Below are 14,602 nucleotides of genomic sequence, written 5' to 3'. Positions count from 1 at the left end.
CAAAAATGTTGAACGACAGATGGTTGCACACAAGTTTTTCCTGAAATGTATTCCTTTAGAAAAAACTATCCCAACCAATACAGTTGAGATGCTCCTGAGGCCAACTTCTATTAAGTTAGGAGCAATACTTGTACATGTCATACTGTACAGGCTGCTTGCAGTACTCTTAATTAGTTCACGTTTTTCTGCAAATATAGTGCTTTAAGAATGACTTCCATGAGTCATGGATTCTGCAGAAGGAACCACTCAGAGTTCTGAGTAAGGACGTTCCTGGGTCTGGCTTGGCCAAAAACAAGCCAAGTCTCATGCTAGAGCACACAGTTTAATTTTCAGTTATTAGCTGCTGTTACAGCCATAAACCATTCACTTACCTTGGAGGGATCTGGAGGCAGAGTGGCCTCCACAGTATACGGGCTTCCTGGGACTGGATTGCCATCATAACTCACATCCACCATGTACAGCCCTTCTTCCCTCGGGATGTATTTTGCAGTACTGCACTCCTTACCTAGGACTGGTTCCACCAAACATGGCACAGCTTTCCTCATAGGGCTGGAAATATTAACATCCAGTTTACCTTGCCCACCAGCTCCTTTGGTGTCAATGACAAACTCCTGATCCTTCCCTACCTCCACTCCTGAAAAAGAGAAAATCCATATTACTATGTTAAGTACTCAATGCTTGATGATGCTCCAAGAAATCTCTCATGCACATACCACTGAGGAAAGATGCACTGGCAGAGCCCTGCTCCGTCTGCATCCTTCTACATTAAAAAAAGAAGAAAAAAGAAAAAGGAAAAAAGCCAAGTGCCTTGGTTAATTGGAAACTATAAAGCTACAGTGCTAAGCAAGCCAGTAAGACATAGCCTGATGGTATCAGAGAGAGGCTTGTTTCAGGAATGCAGCAAGATTTTCCAGCCCCAAATTTTTCTGCTTTCCGAAAGTGAAGAGACTGTATGAGTGAAATTCCATGCTGTAATGACCTAGCCCCAAGGAAACTAAATTTTATCAACAGGTGCCCGGCCTGGTGAAGAGCCCAGCTTCGTTTGCCACAAGGGACTAAATGACAACACATGGTATGTCCACATTGCTATATACTCTTTCAAAAAAAAAAAATTAAATTGAAATTCAGACCTCAAGAGGTATAACCAAGTCAGAGCAGTAATGTTACAAAGTCACACAGAGCTGGTTTATCACAAGTAAAAACAAAAAAACAAAAAAAACCCACAAAAACAAAAAAAAACCCCACACACCAAGCTTTTTTACCCATTTATATTCTAGCAGAATGTGTCAGCTATAGCACAGATTTAGAAGAGATAGGCTATGTGCCTTATAGACCATATGTACTTACTGTTTTCGAGTCCATTGACTTTAACTTTGCTTAGGTCTAGTGGAGCAGCAACTCCCACAGTGAAAGGGCTTTTAGGGATAGGATCACCACCATAAGTCACCAAAACCTTCATTGGACCCTAGTTAGAGAATTTATGTGTTAGCTTAGTTCTTCACTTCACACAGATGCACTAATATTCAAGCACCACATAATCATTTCACCTAATCCATTTTAACTGACCACAGCCAAACTTACTAGTCTATGGGCTTCTTGAGCTCTCATCCCGCTGCAGCCCTTCAAAGCTTTAAATGGTTTTTATTTAATGCAGGAAGAGAGAAAAAGACAGTTCTTTCCAACATTTAATTAGACTATATTCCAACTGTCTGGCAGAAATTCAGGCTCAAGTTGGTTCCCACCCTCCCAGAGCTCAGGCCTGACAGCTGAATGAATGACCCAGTGCTAAAGACCAGGTATCCCCTTCCATCGCATGGAGAGGCCGTGCCAAATCCAAGCCTGCAAAGAGGCCGCGTTATTATAGCATTTGAAATACCAAGGCTTTAAGTTGTACAAGTCAGAAAGATTAATGCTCTTGTGTATTTTGGCTGGAATACCGCACAGCCATGGCAAGTTCCAGCCCAAGATGTGTGCTCCTTTTATTCCCTGCTACCACAGTCCATACTTTAGCTATATTCACTGTTTGCTTACTTTTCTTTCTTGGCTGGTTCAGCTCCCAAGTGAAATAATCATGAATGTTTCACGCAAGCTAGTGAATAGCTTCCATGATTATTCGTAGTTGTTTTCAAAAAACATACACACGGGTAGCTGTAGCAACACCACCAGTGAAATAGATAAGGCTGAGTAAACAGTGTTAAACCAAGGTTCTTCGACTGCTGACGCCGTCCCTCAGGAATTTAACTACCTATTAAGTCCTCCCGCCCCTTTTGAAGGGTCCAGAGTCTCACCCATTCTGCACTTAGGTAAGCCACTCACTGCTCATGAACCCTAGAAAAACACGGTTCAAGAATGATCTACACACTCCATAACCTGGAGGGAAAACAAGGCTGTGCTAGTAACCAAGCAGTCTAGTTCTACCTCCTCCTTTCTCACACTGTTCTCCTACCACCGCTACTTGCAAGTGTCTCCTGCAAGTCTACAGCTTCTTCATGACCCAAGGTATTTTCGCAGATGCAGGATAATGCCACACACAGAGCCATGCGCACATATGCCAGAGCCCAGGAACTTGTGTTATTTTATTGTTTGAGAGCTATCAACTAAGCAGCTCCCAACGGTCCTGCAGAATGGGCACGAGATCTGTTTCTACAGCACCTGAATGCTACAGTCTAGCTCTGCATGCTAGCAGTCAAAGCTCTGTTCTTATACACCTAGGAAAGAATTGAAAAACAGCCAGGTCTGTCTATGGCTTAATAAAATCCAAACCCACTCACTAATGAAACTATTTCCCCCACAGAGGTGATGAGTGATGACAGCCAGAAGAAAGTCTCTGGCTCTGGCACGGGATGCAGTAACCCTGAGGACAACCTGTGCAGAGACTACCTAATGACCCAGGTGAGAAAAAAAGATGGGCACATGCTACTTTACACAAAGTCTCCAAGGAAAAGCCAGACAGTTTTTTTTTTTTTTTTTTTTTACAGGACTACAACCCTGGCCCGGTTGGTTTCACCACCGCTTTTCACATGAAGCCTGCATGAATCTGATGCTGTCTCCCTCTCTCTCACACACACACTTCAGATGACTTAGCTGCTTTTGTACACCAACCCGGACTGAACAAACAAAAGCTTCTCCAGAGAGGCACACCAGCCACATCCTCAGATCACGAAATGGCTTTATCCAAAAGCAAGCGCTAGCTCTATGGTATATCCAAGAATGCTGTTCCAGCGTTATCAGATAAATAATGCTGAGGTCCTCCATATCAGCCCCCCCCCCTTTTTTTTTTTTTTTAAAACAGCTGTACTCAAGGAAGTCAGTGCAGATGACAGAGCAGCTCATGCATTTGTTTAACGGAACAAGAACAAGGAAACACTTTGATCTCAACACTTCTATCTCCTTGTCTTCAGAAATACATTGGATTCACGCATTCTGGAGTTTAACACCCCTTTACAAACACACAAACACACCAAACGGAAAAATACTTCTAGTTACTAGCAGCTTCCACTTATAGCTCTTTATTGGTGTTGCTAGGAAGCATCTGTCTGCGAACCAAAATGAGTTAAGACTGATTTTTTTTTTCCTACCCAAGGGCAAACCTCAAATACAGACACACTTTGATGCATTTAATCTGCAGCCCAGCTTTCCTCCTCAGCACTAGTTAGTTTTTCCACTCCGGAGTCACTTCACCATCACTTGAACAGTGTGCTTTTTGCCCATGCTGCAGTTCTCATGGGAGCTTGTTTGACTAACGACAGCTTGCCGAAAGGCAGCACACCACCACCCCATGCAGGACAGCAGCTGCTGGCGGCGAGGCAGCTGCTGCAGCCCAGAGTAGCCAGTGCAGCAGCTGGCTCTGCTTCAGGTCCTGGCACGGTTTGCCACCTCTCCCCTTCAACTGATAGGCAGCAAACAGATATCACCAGTGTGGAATGACAACAGGAGGTGTGCGTTACTGCTTTACTAGCTTACTTGTTCTCAGAAAAAAAAAATAAAATTACAAACTACCATAAATTAACCAGATTGGTTTCCGATCCGAATTGTTCTGCAGGTTTGTGTTAGTGTTCCTGGGGAACAGAACACCAGTTCCTCTGCACGCAGACAGCAGGGAGGGAGGTGAGAGTTACAGCAACATGGGCCATTCCCTCTGCATTTCTCCAGGAGAATCAGACCTACCTGCTGTACTGGAGTGTATCTAACAGTATGGGAATAGTCATAGTTGTCAATGATGTCCAGATCGGTCACTGCCTCTCCTGGCACGGGGCTGCTGAACTGTACATCCAGGGGCGCTTTTCCAGCTCCCTTAGTGAACACAGTGAAGTGTGTTGGCTTGCCGTTTTCCACGCCTGGGGAAAAACGTTAATTCTAATTTATGCAGAGCTCATGTGCAGAAACCCCTCCCAAGAAATATTTGGTACCTATAAAGCCTGGTCAAGCTAAATGCCAAGGGAACAGAGCCGTTTTCAACCACTGCCATCCCACCCAGCTGAACCCAACAGAGTGCTGCAAAATCCCAGCAGTGTTCAGCAGCGCAGCAGCCACCACGAGACAGCCCCTCGTGGTCCAGCACTACGCACGTCATCACAACCCGCGACTCGCCTGTTTTGCTCAGTCCGGGTCCTTCAGCTTTCACTTTGCTGGCATCATGCGAGGGGTCCACTTTAACTCTGAAAGGGCTGGCAGGAATTTCCTGCAACGGAAATACAGTTCTAAACATGACCAGGACACTCTTCACCAGCCCAAACTAGACGGATATTCACTCTAAGGTTCTTCTGTTTTAATTTTTAACTGCAGCACCACCTTGAGTGGAATTTCACCTTGCTTAAACACTCCACTCTGCCTTACTGAATAGTAACAGCCAAAGCCTAGGACAAAGTTAACAGCTAAACTATTTTGCAGGGGTCTCTCCTCCCTTTTTTAAAGGCATCTTGTTGTCATTCCCATATCCCTTGGAGAGTTACTTAGGTCTTCTATACTTTAGAAAGTGACTTTGCTTCACCTCTAGACCCAGCAGATATGCCATTACTGAGACCACATTCTCATTATGGCAGCCCAACATGTTAAGTGCTTGAACTTCAGAGTCTCCAGCCAATCTCCCTCATTTTTTGAGCTTTCAAGTACTACAAAAGAGTTCTTAGTGACTAGGCAAGGTGCATTTGAGCCAGTGATTTGGGGGCAGGTGCTCAGTGATCAAGGAACTGATAAATTAAGTCTAGAAATATCAGGCTGTAAAATAAAAATTACACACCTCTCCTGCAAAAAGAACTTTAATAGTGTAGCGCCCAGCAGCTGGTGGTGCATACTTCACTGTGAATGTATCATTAGCATTGTGGATGATGTCGAAATCTATGTCTTCTTCCTCATCACTGACAACACGAGCATCACACTTGATTCCAACACTGACATCACCTAGGAAAAGGAAATGGAAGTTTTTCTGCTGGATGGTACAGATGTTGCTAGCCAATTAGCTATCACATTTTGATCTCCAGTAGTTGCTCAAGTTACCATGTTAATAAGTATAACAGATCACATCACAATTCAAGTTTTTTCTATGAAAAAAAGGTAGACCAGCAGCAGCAAATAATATATAATTCCCCCCACGCAAGAACTAGGGTTTGGATACTACAGCAGTAATCCAGTCTGCTTTTACCTTCTCCTGCATCTGTGCAGTCAACAGTGAAGTGCGTCGGCTCGTTGGCTTTCAGGCCAGTTCTCTCCACACCAGGTCCAACCACTTTCACTTTCTGAGGATGACTACCTTGACCAATTAGGACCTACGCGGATTCATAAGAGTCAGAATTATGTATCTGAGTCATATTATAAATCACAGTCAGGTCGGAGCATTATTGGGACAGAGGCTACACTTATGTTTTCTACAGAACAAAATAACCGAGGTAAGAATGAATTGCCACAGCTTCCCTAGGCTTCAGCTGTACTGACACGAAACCCCCGGCAGGTAAGCTTGTAAAAGCAGAAAGCCACTTCAAGTGGTTAGATTCTTAAAAAAGGACAACAAAAGGGACGTGCTTCCTTGAAGTTTACAACCATCCTGATTTTACTGACAACTAGTTTGAGCATTAGATGTTCCAAACATCGTATTTGGATAGAAGAACTAGTATCATCTGTCTCTGTACTTACCCTAAATGGGCTATTGGGTACATTGGCTCCTCCCCAGACAACAGAAATGGTGTGTTTGATTGGTTTAACTGGCACATAGGAACAGGCAAACACTCCATCGGGTTTACTCTTTATCTGGATATCAATAGGGTTTCCTTCTCCATCCTAAAAAGTAGTAAACACAAGCAGAAGGTACAGGTAGTTTTAAAATGTTTGCATAATTTGAACAGCCCAAGACTGTTTTAAAAAATTTTTTTTTTAACTGCAACTCCAAAATACTGAAGAAACGTACAAATTAAATCCCTGTAAGTCTTCCCCATCTAAAGTGCTCATTTCTAACACCATCTCACAACACAGATGGGGTAGCTTTTAAGGACAGGTTAGCCTGAGATTCACAGGCTCAGAGAGACTTCGGGTGTTTCCAAGTGACAAAGCCCGGAAATTACAGCTTGCCTTACTGAAGGGACTCCAAGTAAAGAAGTAACACTAGGTATTTCAGACTCAAGGGAGAAGTCACCTTGCCTTAAGTTAAGTTCACTATCTGACTACATTACGCAGATCAACACATAGGACTGCAACAGAATTTTACATGCCCAGAATTAAGTGATGTGCAATTGAGTAGAAATACTTAAGGCATTTTTCTCAATGGTATTAAAACCCTTTTGCTGGAGTTTCACATAGCTGCCTTTGGCTTTTTACCTGTGCATACATCTTCAGAGGAGCTTTCCCAGCATCCTTGGTTTCAACCGTGAACTCAGCAGGATTGTTCACTATACAGCCAGTCCTCTCCAAACCTGGACCATAAGCCTTCACCTAAAACAAACAAACAAACAAACAAAAAAAACCCAGGAATCTTAGCTTACAATTTGGAATGGAAAGGAAAGCTAAGTGATTTATTTCTAAAGCAAGACCCTCCCTTCCCACAAAACTCACGAAGCACAGGATACATATAGAGGCTAGCATGAAAGTTGAGAATTGTGACTAATTCAGCAGGTTTCTACTATATTAATGGAAACCACAGCAATGTTACTAGAAAAAGCTCAGTAATATTCGGCTGGAGCATTTCAAATTCAGAGCTTTAAGTAGAGACAGCTTAAGAGTCAAGTGTGTTACCAGTAGCCCTTAGAAACATCTCTATCACAGTTATATCAAAGATGTGTTCCACCACAAGGGAGTTCTTATACGCCACCTTATCTGCGTTGAAGTCTCCTGAAGCTGGTCGGATGAAGGCCATGTAAGGGCTGTCTTTTATGTCTTCATCATCACACATGATGTGAACAGCATATTCACCAGGCTCTTTGGGCCAATACTTCACATCGCATGAGCCATCATTTCTGTCATCACATTCAATTTTAGCCTGAGAAGGACCTTCTATTGCAAAGCCTGAAAAAGAAACAGGTATTTACCAACTCCACGTTAGGTTTGTGGTGGCTGTTAATCTAACACCACTTCCCTGAACTGCCCTTTTTTTTTTTTTTTTCTTTTTTAAGAAAAAAAACAAAACACATAACCACACCCAATGCTCTCTATACCTCTTCTTCAGCAATACAGGGAATAATCAAATCATTCCCTTCTGGATCCCACCCTGCAAAAAGCACGCTCCTGTCTCCAGAACTTGCCTTTGATACAGACTTCTGCTCTGCACACTGTCATATAAATTTGTATTTAAATCAGAATGAGGTACAGACGTTTTTTACTCTGGGAAAGCTATTGTTTCTCTCAAGTTTGTTGTTAGCACTGCAATACTTAAGACATTTCATGCAACTTGAGTAAATAACATACCAAGAGAGCCAACCTCTGTGCCAATGGACTCTACCACGAAGTCAGCCGATTTACCCACAATCCCTTCATGAAGCCCAGGCCCCCAGGCTCGTACTTTCTGAGGACCTGCTTCATGACCCACTTGAACCTCAAAGGGGCTACAAGAGAAAAACAAGGCTCAGGATTAGAAATGAGGACAAATATCACATCCATATTTTATCCCAGACATTTTAATGAGGCTTAATAACAACAAATTAATAGATGCCATTTTCTGATGGCACAACGCCCAGCAGACTGCCCTGTTTCTAGCTGGGAGGTCATCTAAACTGTCACATGCTTACATATTTTGCAGCACAGATCCTGAGCGTCAGACATTTGGTTTGCACTGCCTGCTGTAGCCCTCTACATTAACAGAATAGATCCCTCCAAAATCTCACAGCAAAGTCTAAGCTGCATGAGCCACCAAGTGTTATTATTTTTTCTATTGGCCATTTTGGTTTTAGAGAGACCAATGCAAATCACCCTTCAAAGCCCTCCAAATACAAACCACTGTGGCCCCAAAACAGGCTGTAGATGAACTGTCACAGCAACCATTTGCAGCAGACTTGGTCTCCACAGAGGTTCTCCGAGAGTCAGCTTTGCTTTAACAGCCTGCCAACTACACAACCTATTGAAGGACACAAACACCCTCAAACAAAACTACTTCTAACTCACCTTTTGGGGATGTTGTGTCCACCCCATGTAATCGTGACCACATACTTCCCTGGGGTAGATGGATAATATTCAAATGCATATACACCATCCATAAAGCCCTTTTGTTTCACAAGCTCCTCCAAGCCCTCTGTTGAAAGATCAGGTCAGCATTAAACTTAACAGTTTCCATCCTGCCTTCAATTACTCAGGAAAGTTCATGTTTTCTAGTATTTTTTTTTAGCTTGTAAGAATAAATTCCTCCCACCAGAAAAAAAAAGGGGTCTGGTTATAAGGGATGTTAGTTCTAGTTGCCCTCTAGGACAAAGACAGCAAACACTTCCAGAAGAAATACAGCAGAAAAAGTATTTTAAGTTACCAGACTTAATAGGTTCCCTTGTGTTTTATTTTCTTAGTCTGCAGTATGATGCATGTCATATGTTAAAACAAAAAAGCTTAACATTTGTCAGACTTTGCAACCACAAGTATGTAGGGAATGCCTACTTTTCGTTTTCTTCAAGATGAAGAATTTTGGGGAGAAAAGCCTAATACACTAAAATTTACACCGATAGGTATGTGGCTTTTCCCCCCCCGCTAACCACAGTAAGCCACACAGAACACGTGCCTGTGGAGGAGGTGAGGGCAGCACAATGCACCTTTCAATACAACCCCGGCCGGCCGGGGGTAGCGGCTGACTCAGAAGCACGATATACACACACACACACACACACACACACACACACACACACACACAGCAATTCCCCAAGAAAGGCTCACGGGACAGCGCAGCAAACGCTGCTGCCAGCCCCAGGAGCTTACGGCTCGCACCGACGGCCTCCGGCGCTCACGTCGCCTTGGCGCGCGGTGGCCCCGCTGGAGGGGCGCGTCCGGAGCCCGCGGCGGAGCGAGGCGCCTGCGGCCAGATCCTCTCCTTCCTCGCTCACGTATCTGAGCGCCTACTAGCACAGCCAGCAGCGTCACTCTACGGCGGTGGCGCTTCTAGTTTTATGTTATGGGAGCAGGATTTCTGTCCTGCCAGAGACCCTGCAGTGCGACTTGCTCCACCAGATCAGATGAACATGGAATGTGACCCGATCATGGCAGGCAGCCACGTGGATTTTCTCAGTTTTGGTAATCGCTGTGCTTTAAAACGGAGAGGCCTAAGATTTACCATTAAGCATCCAACTAAGTTTTATATCATAGACAACTTAAACAAGGTATAATCTTACCCAATCTGGCTGATTAAGATCTACAAACTCAGCACAAAGTACCAGAAACCTCTTCTGAAATTTCACTTTTTATGATGATACAAATTTCATCAATCCCATCAGGCCACTATTTACTGCTCTTCCTTCTTGCAATCTAGGTTCTTTTTCCACCCTTCTCCAGAACACATCCACAGGACAAATTCAGCCAGACACACTTACTTGGCCCTTTTATAGTCACACCGAGATCTCCGCTCCCCGCTGTTCTCGTGTCAACCTTGAAGTCTGCTGTTTCCCTAATCCGGACACCTTTGGGTTGCAGGCCTCTGCCGGTGGCACGACAAGCATTTGGATTGCAGGCTGCAAGTGAATTTCAGACATCAATACAGTCTTTGATTCTCAAAATACGTGTAGCCTAGCCAGCTTGGAACAACCTTCAGTTAAATGTTGACTCAGAGCAACTACAGCTTAGCTTTCAGCACAAGCCTTTATGTTATAGTAGTAAGGAAAACAGATACAGAGTCTGTCTAGCCACAGTGTATATCCCACAGCTTTTGGACAGTAGCATTCAGTACAGCCAGGCAACACTGAAATCCCATAAGAGCGATTTTTAGATTTAAAGCAAACTCTGTAGCCATGTCACCTTCGTATTTGATGCCAGCTATCAGCATGAAACTTTTCCGTGGCTATCCCATTACAGACATTAACCGTACTAGCCACAATCTTCTCGATGCCTTTCACTTTTAGCAGCAGGCTGCAGCATGGGGTGAAGTTTTCCTTTGCAAGTAAGCCCTAGCAAACAATATTATCGTGCTGTCCCTTCAGAAGCATGAGACATGAATAACAGCTGTTAGCCAAGCCAAGTTGCGAATGCATTTCTTTAAGAGATGTAAAGTCTGGACCCTCTGTTTGTTGCAGTCCACACCTACAGAAGCAAAGCCACAAAGTCCTCAACACACCGAGGCAGCGTGGCAACACCACATACTTTGGGCAGGAGCAGACAGTCGGGCTAGGGGCAGTAAGTTACATATTGCTGAGCTTAAGCTTACGCTTGCCACTTTTATTCTTCAAGTGCTTCTCTCCAGGCCTGCAGAGTTTCTACATAAATAAGCTAATGCACTCTTATGAGCAATTTTTGTTACACGGTCCCAGCTATCAGGTGGTCTTCACTTCCATGGACCATCATGTTTCCCAGTCATTTAAATCCCAACATGCATTTCCCAAAACATATGCCGTGCTTACAGCAGGATCACAAGAGTCTGCCAAGCGGCTCATCAGCTTTTTATTTCTTTCAATAGCCTAAGTTTTACCCTCATCCCTGGGGCAGCCATATCACTAAATGTCCTACGCTGGACAGTATAAGCAAAGATTGCATACCATCTGCCAGCTCTGAAAACCTGACGGGAGCATACAGCAGCAAGCCTAACTCTGAGTGGGAAAGGTCCAAAGCGACCTTACACAACTGAGTCAGGCAGTTTGTGGTTAAGCAGTTTCACTGACTGGGTCGCTCGCTGTTTCAGTTTGCTTGCAACTTTCTTCCCCAGCCCCAACAAAAACAAAACCCTTTTGGCTCAGACAAGCTGCAGGCTAGAAGCTTACAAAGAGCAAACACGACACAGCATCCTGCACACCTCTTACCAACTATGAAGCCATTAGCAGTGAAGTCCAAAATTCCACAAATGGAGGGTAGCTCAGGAGAGATGAGCAGAGATCTAAAAGCGTAGGAGCACGTAAGGACGGAATAGAAAGCAAGTTAGGTGTCAGTTAAGGAGGAAAACAGTAAATATAGCCATTTGAGGGACAAAGGTGGAAAACAGCAAGACATTGCATAGCTGCATAAAACACTTTAAAAAAAATACAAAGGGCAGCTTAACATTCAGAGTTCTGGCAAGAAAGGAAACACTAGCAACAAAAGCTGTATTACTGTTAGAGAGCACTGTTTAAACTAGGTGAATATTCAGGTGACCCAATGAATCAGGTCTAAGATGCTAAAAGGTACAGAAAATGTCCATGGCAAGATTCAAGTATATTCTGTAATCACAACCATGGTGAAGAGCAGCTGTCTACATTTAGATGGATTTTTAAAAAGCATACCCTCTCCAACAAGAACATTGCAAGGAGTTTTGGGAATTGCCTCCCCAGCAAAAGTCACTCTGACAATGTGAGGACCAGCTTGAACAGGTTTGTAGATACAACGGTAGACTTGGTTCCCTTTGTCTTCTATTGTAACTTCAGCAAGGTTTTTTCCTTGAGGATCCTCCACTTCCACGACCACATCACCCACGCCAGCTCCTGAAAAGGAAACAAGAAGAAGCCTCGCTGAGCCTTGGGACTCCTCAGAGCGACATACACTACATTTAGGATCATAGCCAGCTGTCTGCGTTAAGCCAGTAATGCTCTGCTGTCATTGCTAGACACTGCCTAAAGTTTCAGCCTCTACTGACAGCAACCAGACATTCAAGCAGGGTAGGGACGACAGCGCGTTGTGGCATCTCCATGAAGCCATCACACTGACAGGACTCTGCCATCCCATCCAGAGGGTTTCACAAACAGTATGACATTACTAGATACACATATGGTACAGTTACCCTATCGCTACCACCCTGTAGCCCTACCACACCCTATTCCACAGTTTTACCAGGCTATTCAATTCTCTCAAGTTTTAAAGTGATTTAGGAAAAAAAAAAAAAAAAAACCAAACAAGAAAACAGTTCCAAGTCAGAAATTTTTCACAGCGTACTGTTCCACACCAAGCCATGCCCCACTTTTTCTTCTTGACGTTATTCTAGTCTCATGCAGCTTATGTCTCATTCACAGGAGTTAGATTAGGTGCTCAGAAGACAAACATGCTGGTCTGGACAAGGATCCTTCTCTACCAGACAATACATATACACTTTTGTTCAGACACCTGCTCCTCACACACCTTGTTTAACTTATCATGCAACAAAAACAGTTTTCAGAGGCCAGACGTGTCTTTACATGATTCAGACTACTCCCTCTCCCAATTAGAGGCTGAATGTAACATTTCCCCTCACTGCAACCACATTTAATTTTATTTCTAAGCACCCTCAGGCAGAAGGCAATTTAAAATATGCTGTTCAGCATATTTCAGTATTTAAATACTTCAAGTAACTGCCCTAAGTACTTTCACATTGTTCTAAATGGATGAGCATTTGTAGCATCTTATCGACTCATTCCTCTAGGCTACAGCATTGGCTTAATAGCAGACAACAAGCCACATGATGGAGATGGTCTAATAAAGATAGTAGCCCTCTAATAATTACAAGAGAAGTTGAAACTGGTTTGTCATTGAAGCATGAACTCAAAGTACTACTGCAGGAGATCCTTTCGGTAAAGTTAAATATAGAACACATTAAGCATTCACAGTTTATTTAGAGTTCATCCTTCAGAGGTAGGCATTTCACATCCCCGTTTAAAATGAGTAGGGGGAGGAAACTAGCTGGGAACCTGCCTGGTGCCATCCAGCAAGTTCATGGCAAAGTCCTGGGTAACGTTTAGCATCCTCCCATCTGAATTCAGCTCAATACTTCAGATACTTCACACACAGCTGAAGTCTGCAGAGCAGCCTGACTATTCCTTCACCTCTCAACTTGATGGAGATGTAAGCCCTCTTCCACTTTTCAGCTGCAAACGGTATTTGTCTATTCCTCCAGGGTTCTCCTCAAGTTTGAGGAAGCTGTAGGACTTCAGCACTCATTTGTTCTGCTTACCTGCTGTGTAGAGGTCAAAGTAGGTAGGTTTGTTAGCAATATTTCCTGTTGCCTCCAATCCTGGTCCCTTTGCTGTTACTTTGCTTGCATCTCCCTGGGCTTTGTCAACATTCACTTCGAATGGACTCTTCGAAATGTGCTGTCCAGCAAACAGGACTGAGACCTAGAGCCGCATAAAGACAGCATCAACTCCAAATCACTGGAGCAGAGGCAGTGCTCAGTCACCACTAGTTGCCTGGCAGATTTCACTGCCATGTAATGAAGCACAGGGTAAAGCACCTGAATGGTTAGGGTGGAGGCTTTATGCCTCACAGGCAAGACAGTCCATGCATCAGATAACCTGTCCACACAACGTAACTGCTTGCCACTGTACTCCTCATCACAAGGTCAGCCACACCAGCTAAGACAGTTAAATCTGGATGTGCCAGTAAAAGGCAAATCATTATCCAGCAATGAAGCGGCACCAAAGGTTGCATGTATCTTGGCAGGCTAGCTGTGAGGACAGGCTCTGCCATTCAGGCAAGTGCCGAATAATGGGATCATCCATCATAAACCTGGTTCTACAGGACCCTGGGGACAGAGCTGGGTGGGGAACCTGCTCTGCAAAACCCCTCAAGCGGACAATATCATCAGCAAGGAAACGCAACAACCCACAGAACTGGTTTCAGGAGTTGCAGCAAGTGGCTTCATGCGAGAGAAGAGCAAGCCATAGCACTGCCTGCAAGACCCCATCTCACCCAAACACCCACACTGTTTCTCCCAGACCACGTACCTCTCTCCCCCTCAGAAAGGCAACAGCTCATTAGTCCAGACTGAGAACTAACACCACATCAGGTTACTTTTTCTTCAGGATGACCCCCACGTGGCTATTAGGTCATTAGTAAACGTGCAACCTGAAGGGGCCCATTTTAACACCTAGCAAAGCAGCTCATTCAGCAAGAGAATTCTGTTCATTCAACACAGAACTTACCTTGTGAGGTCCAGTGACCTTTGGCACATACTGAACAGAATAGGTTTTGTTTTTGTCACTGGCTGGCACCACCTTCGCCTAGGAAAGAAAAATTCATGTTAGAGTTGTGTCTATGCACTACAGTCTAAGACTTTTCT

The 14,602-nt window shown here is 44.0% G+C and overlaps 1 protein-coding gene across 4 annotated transcripts in view; it reads right to left on the bottom strand.

The window, feature by feature from the left end:
* FLNB (filamin B) overlaps positions 1-14,602 on the bottom strand; it is an 82,499-nt gene that overhangs the window by 32,809 nt on the left and 35,088 nt on the right. For all 4 annotated transcript variants that reach the window (XM_026078877.1, XM_026078874.1, XM_026078876.1 and 1 more), the window contains exons 6-20: positions 14,466-14,543; positions 13,496-13,658; positions 11,859-12,056; positions 9,987-10,124; positions 8,584-8,710; positions 7,891-8,027; positions 7,298-7,491; positions 6,808-6,921; positions 6,130-6,273; positions 5,642-5,765; positions 5,240-5,400; positions 4,591-4,681; positions 4,168-4,337; positions 1,348-1,465; positions 372-634 (exon numbers count right to left, since the gene is read on the bottom strand). In XM_026078877.1, the coding sequence (XP_025934662.1) occupies positions 372-634; positions 1,348-1,465; positions 4,168-4,337; positions 4,591-4,681; positions 5,240-5,400; positions 5,642-5,765; positions 6,130-6,273; positions 6,808-6,921; positions 7,298-7,491; positions 7,891-8,027; positions 8,584-8,710; positions 9,987-10,124; positions 11,859-12,056; positions 13,496-13,658; positions 14,466-14,543 (2,220 nt within the window). The remainder of the gene's footprint in view (positions 1-371; positions 635-1,347; positions 1,466-4,167; positions 4,338-4,590; positions 4,682-5,239; positions 5,401-5,641; positions 5,766-6,129; positions 6,274-6,807; positions 6,922-7,297; positions 7,492-7,890; positions 8,028-8,583; positions 8,711-9,986; positions 10,125-11,858; positions 12,057-13,495; positions 13,659-14,465; positions 14,544-14,602) is intronic.

The sequence above is a fragment of the Apteryx rowi genome, unplaced genomic scaffold, assembly GCF_003343035.1.
Source record: "Apteryx rowi isolate R43461 unplaced genomic scaffold, aptRow1 scaffold_49, whole genome shotgun sequence".
NCBI classification, from domain to species: Eukaryota; Metazoa; Chordata; class Aves; order Apterygiformes; family Apterygidae; genus Apteryx; species Apteryx rowi.
The sequence above is the reverse complement of the archived record's forward strand: the minus strand, read 5'-3'. Positions and strand labels throughout refer to the sequence as shown.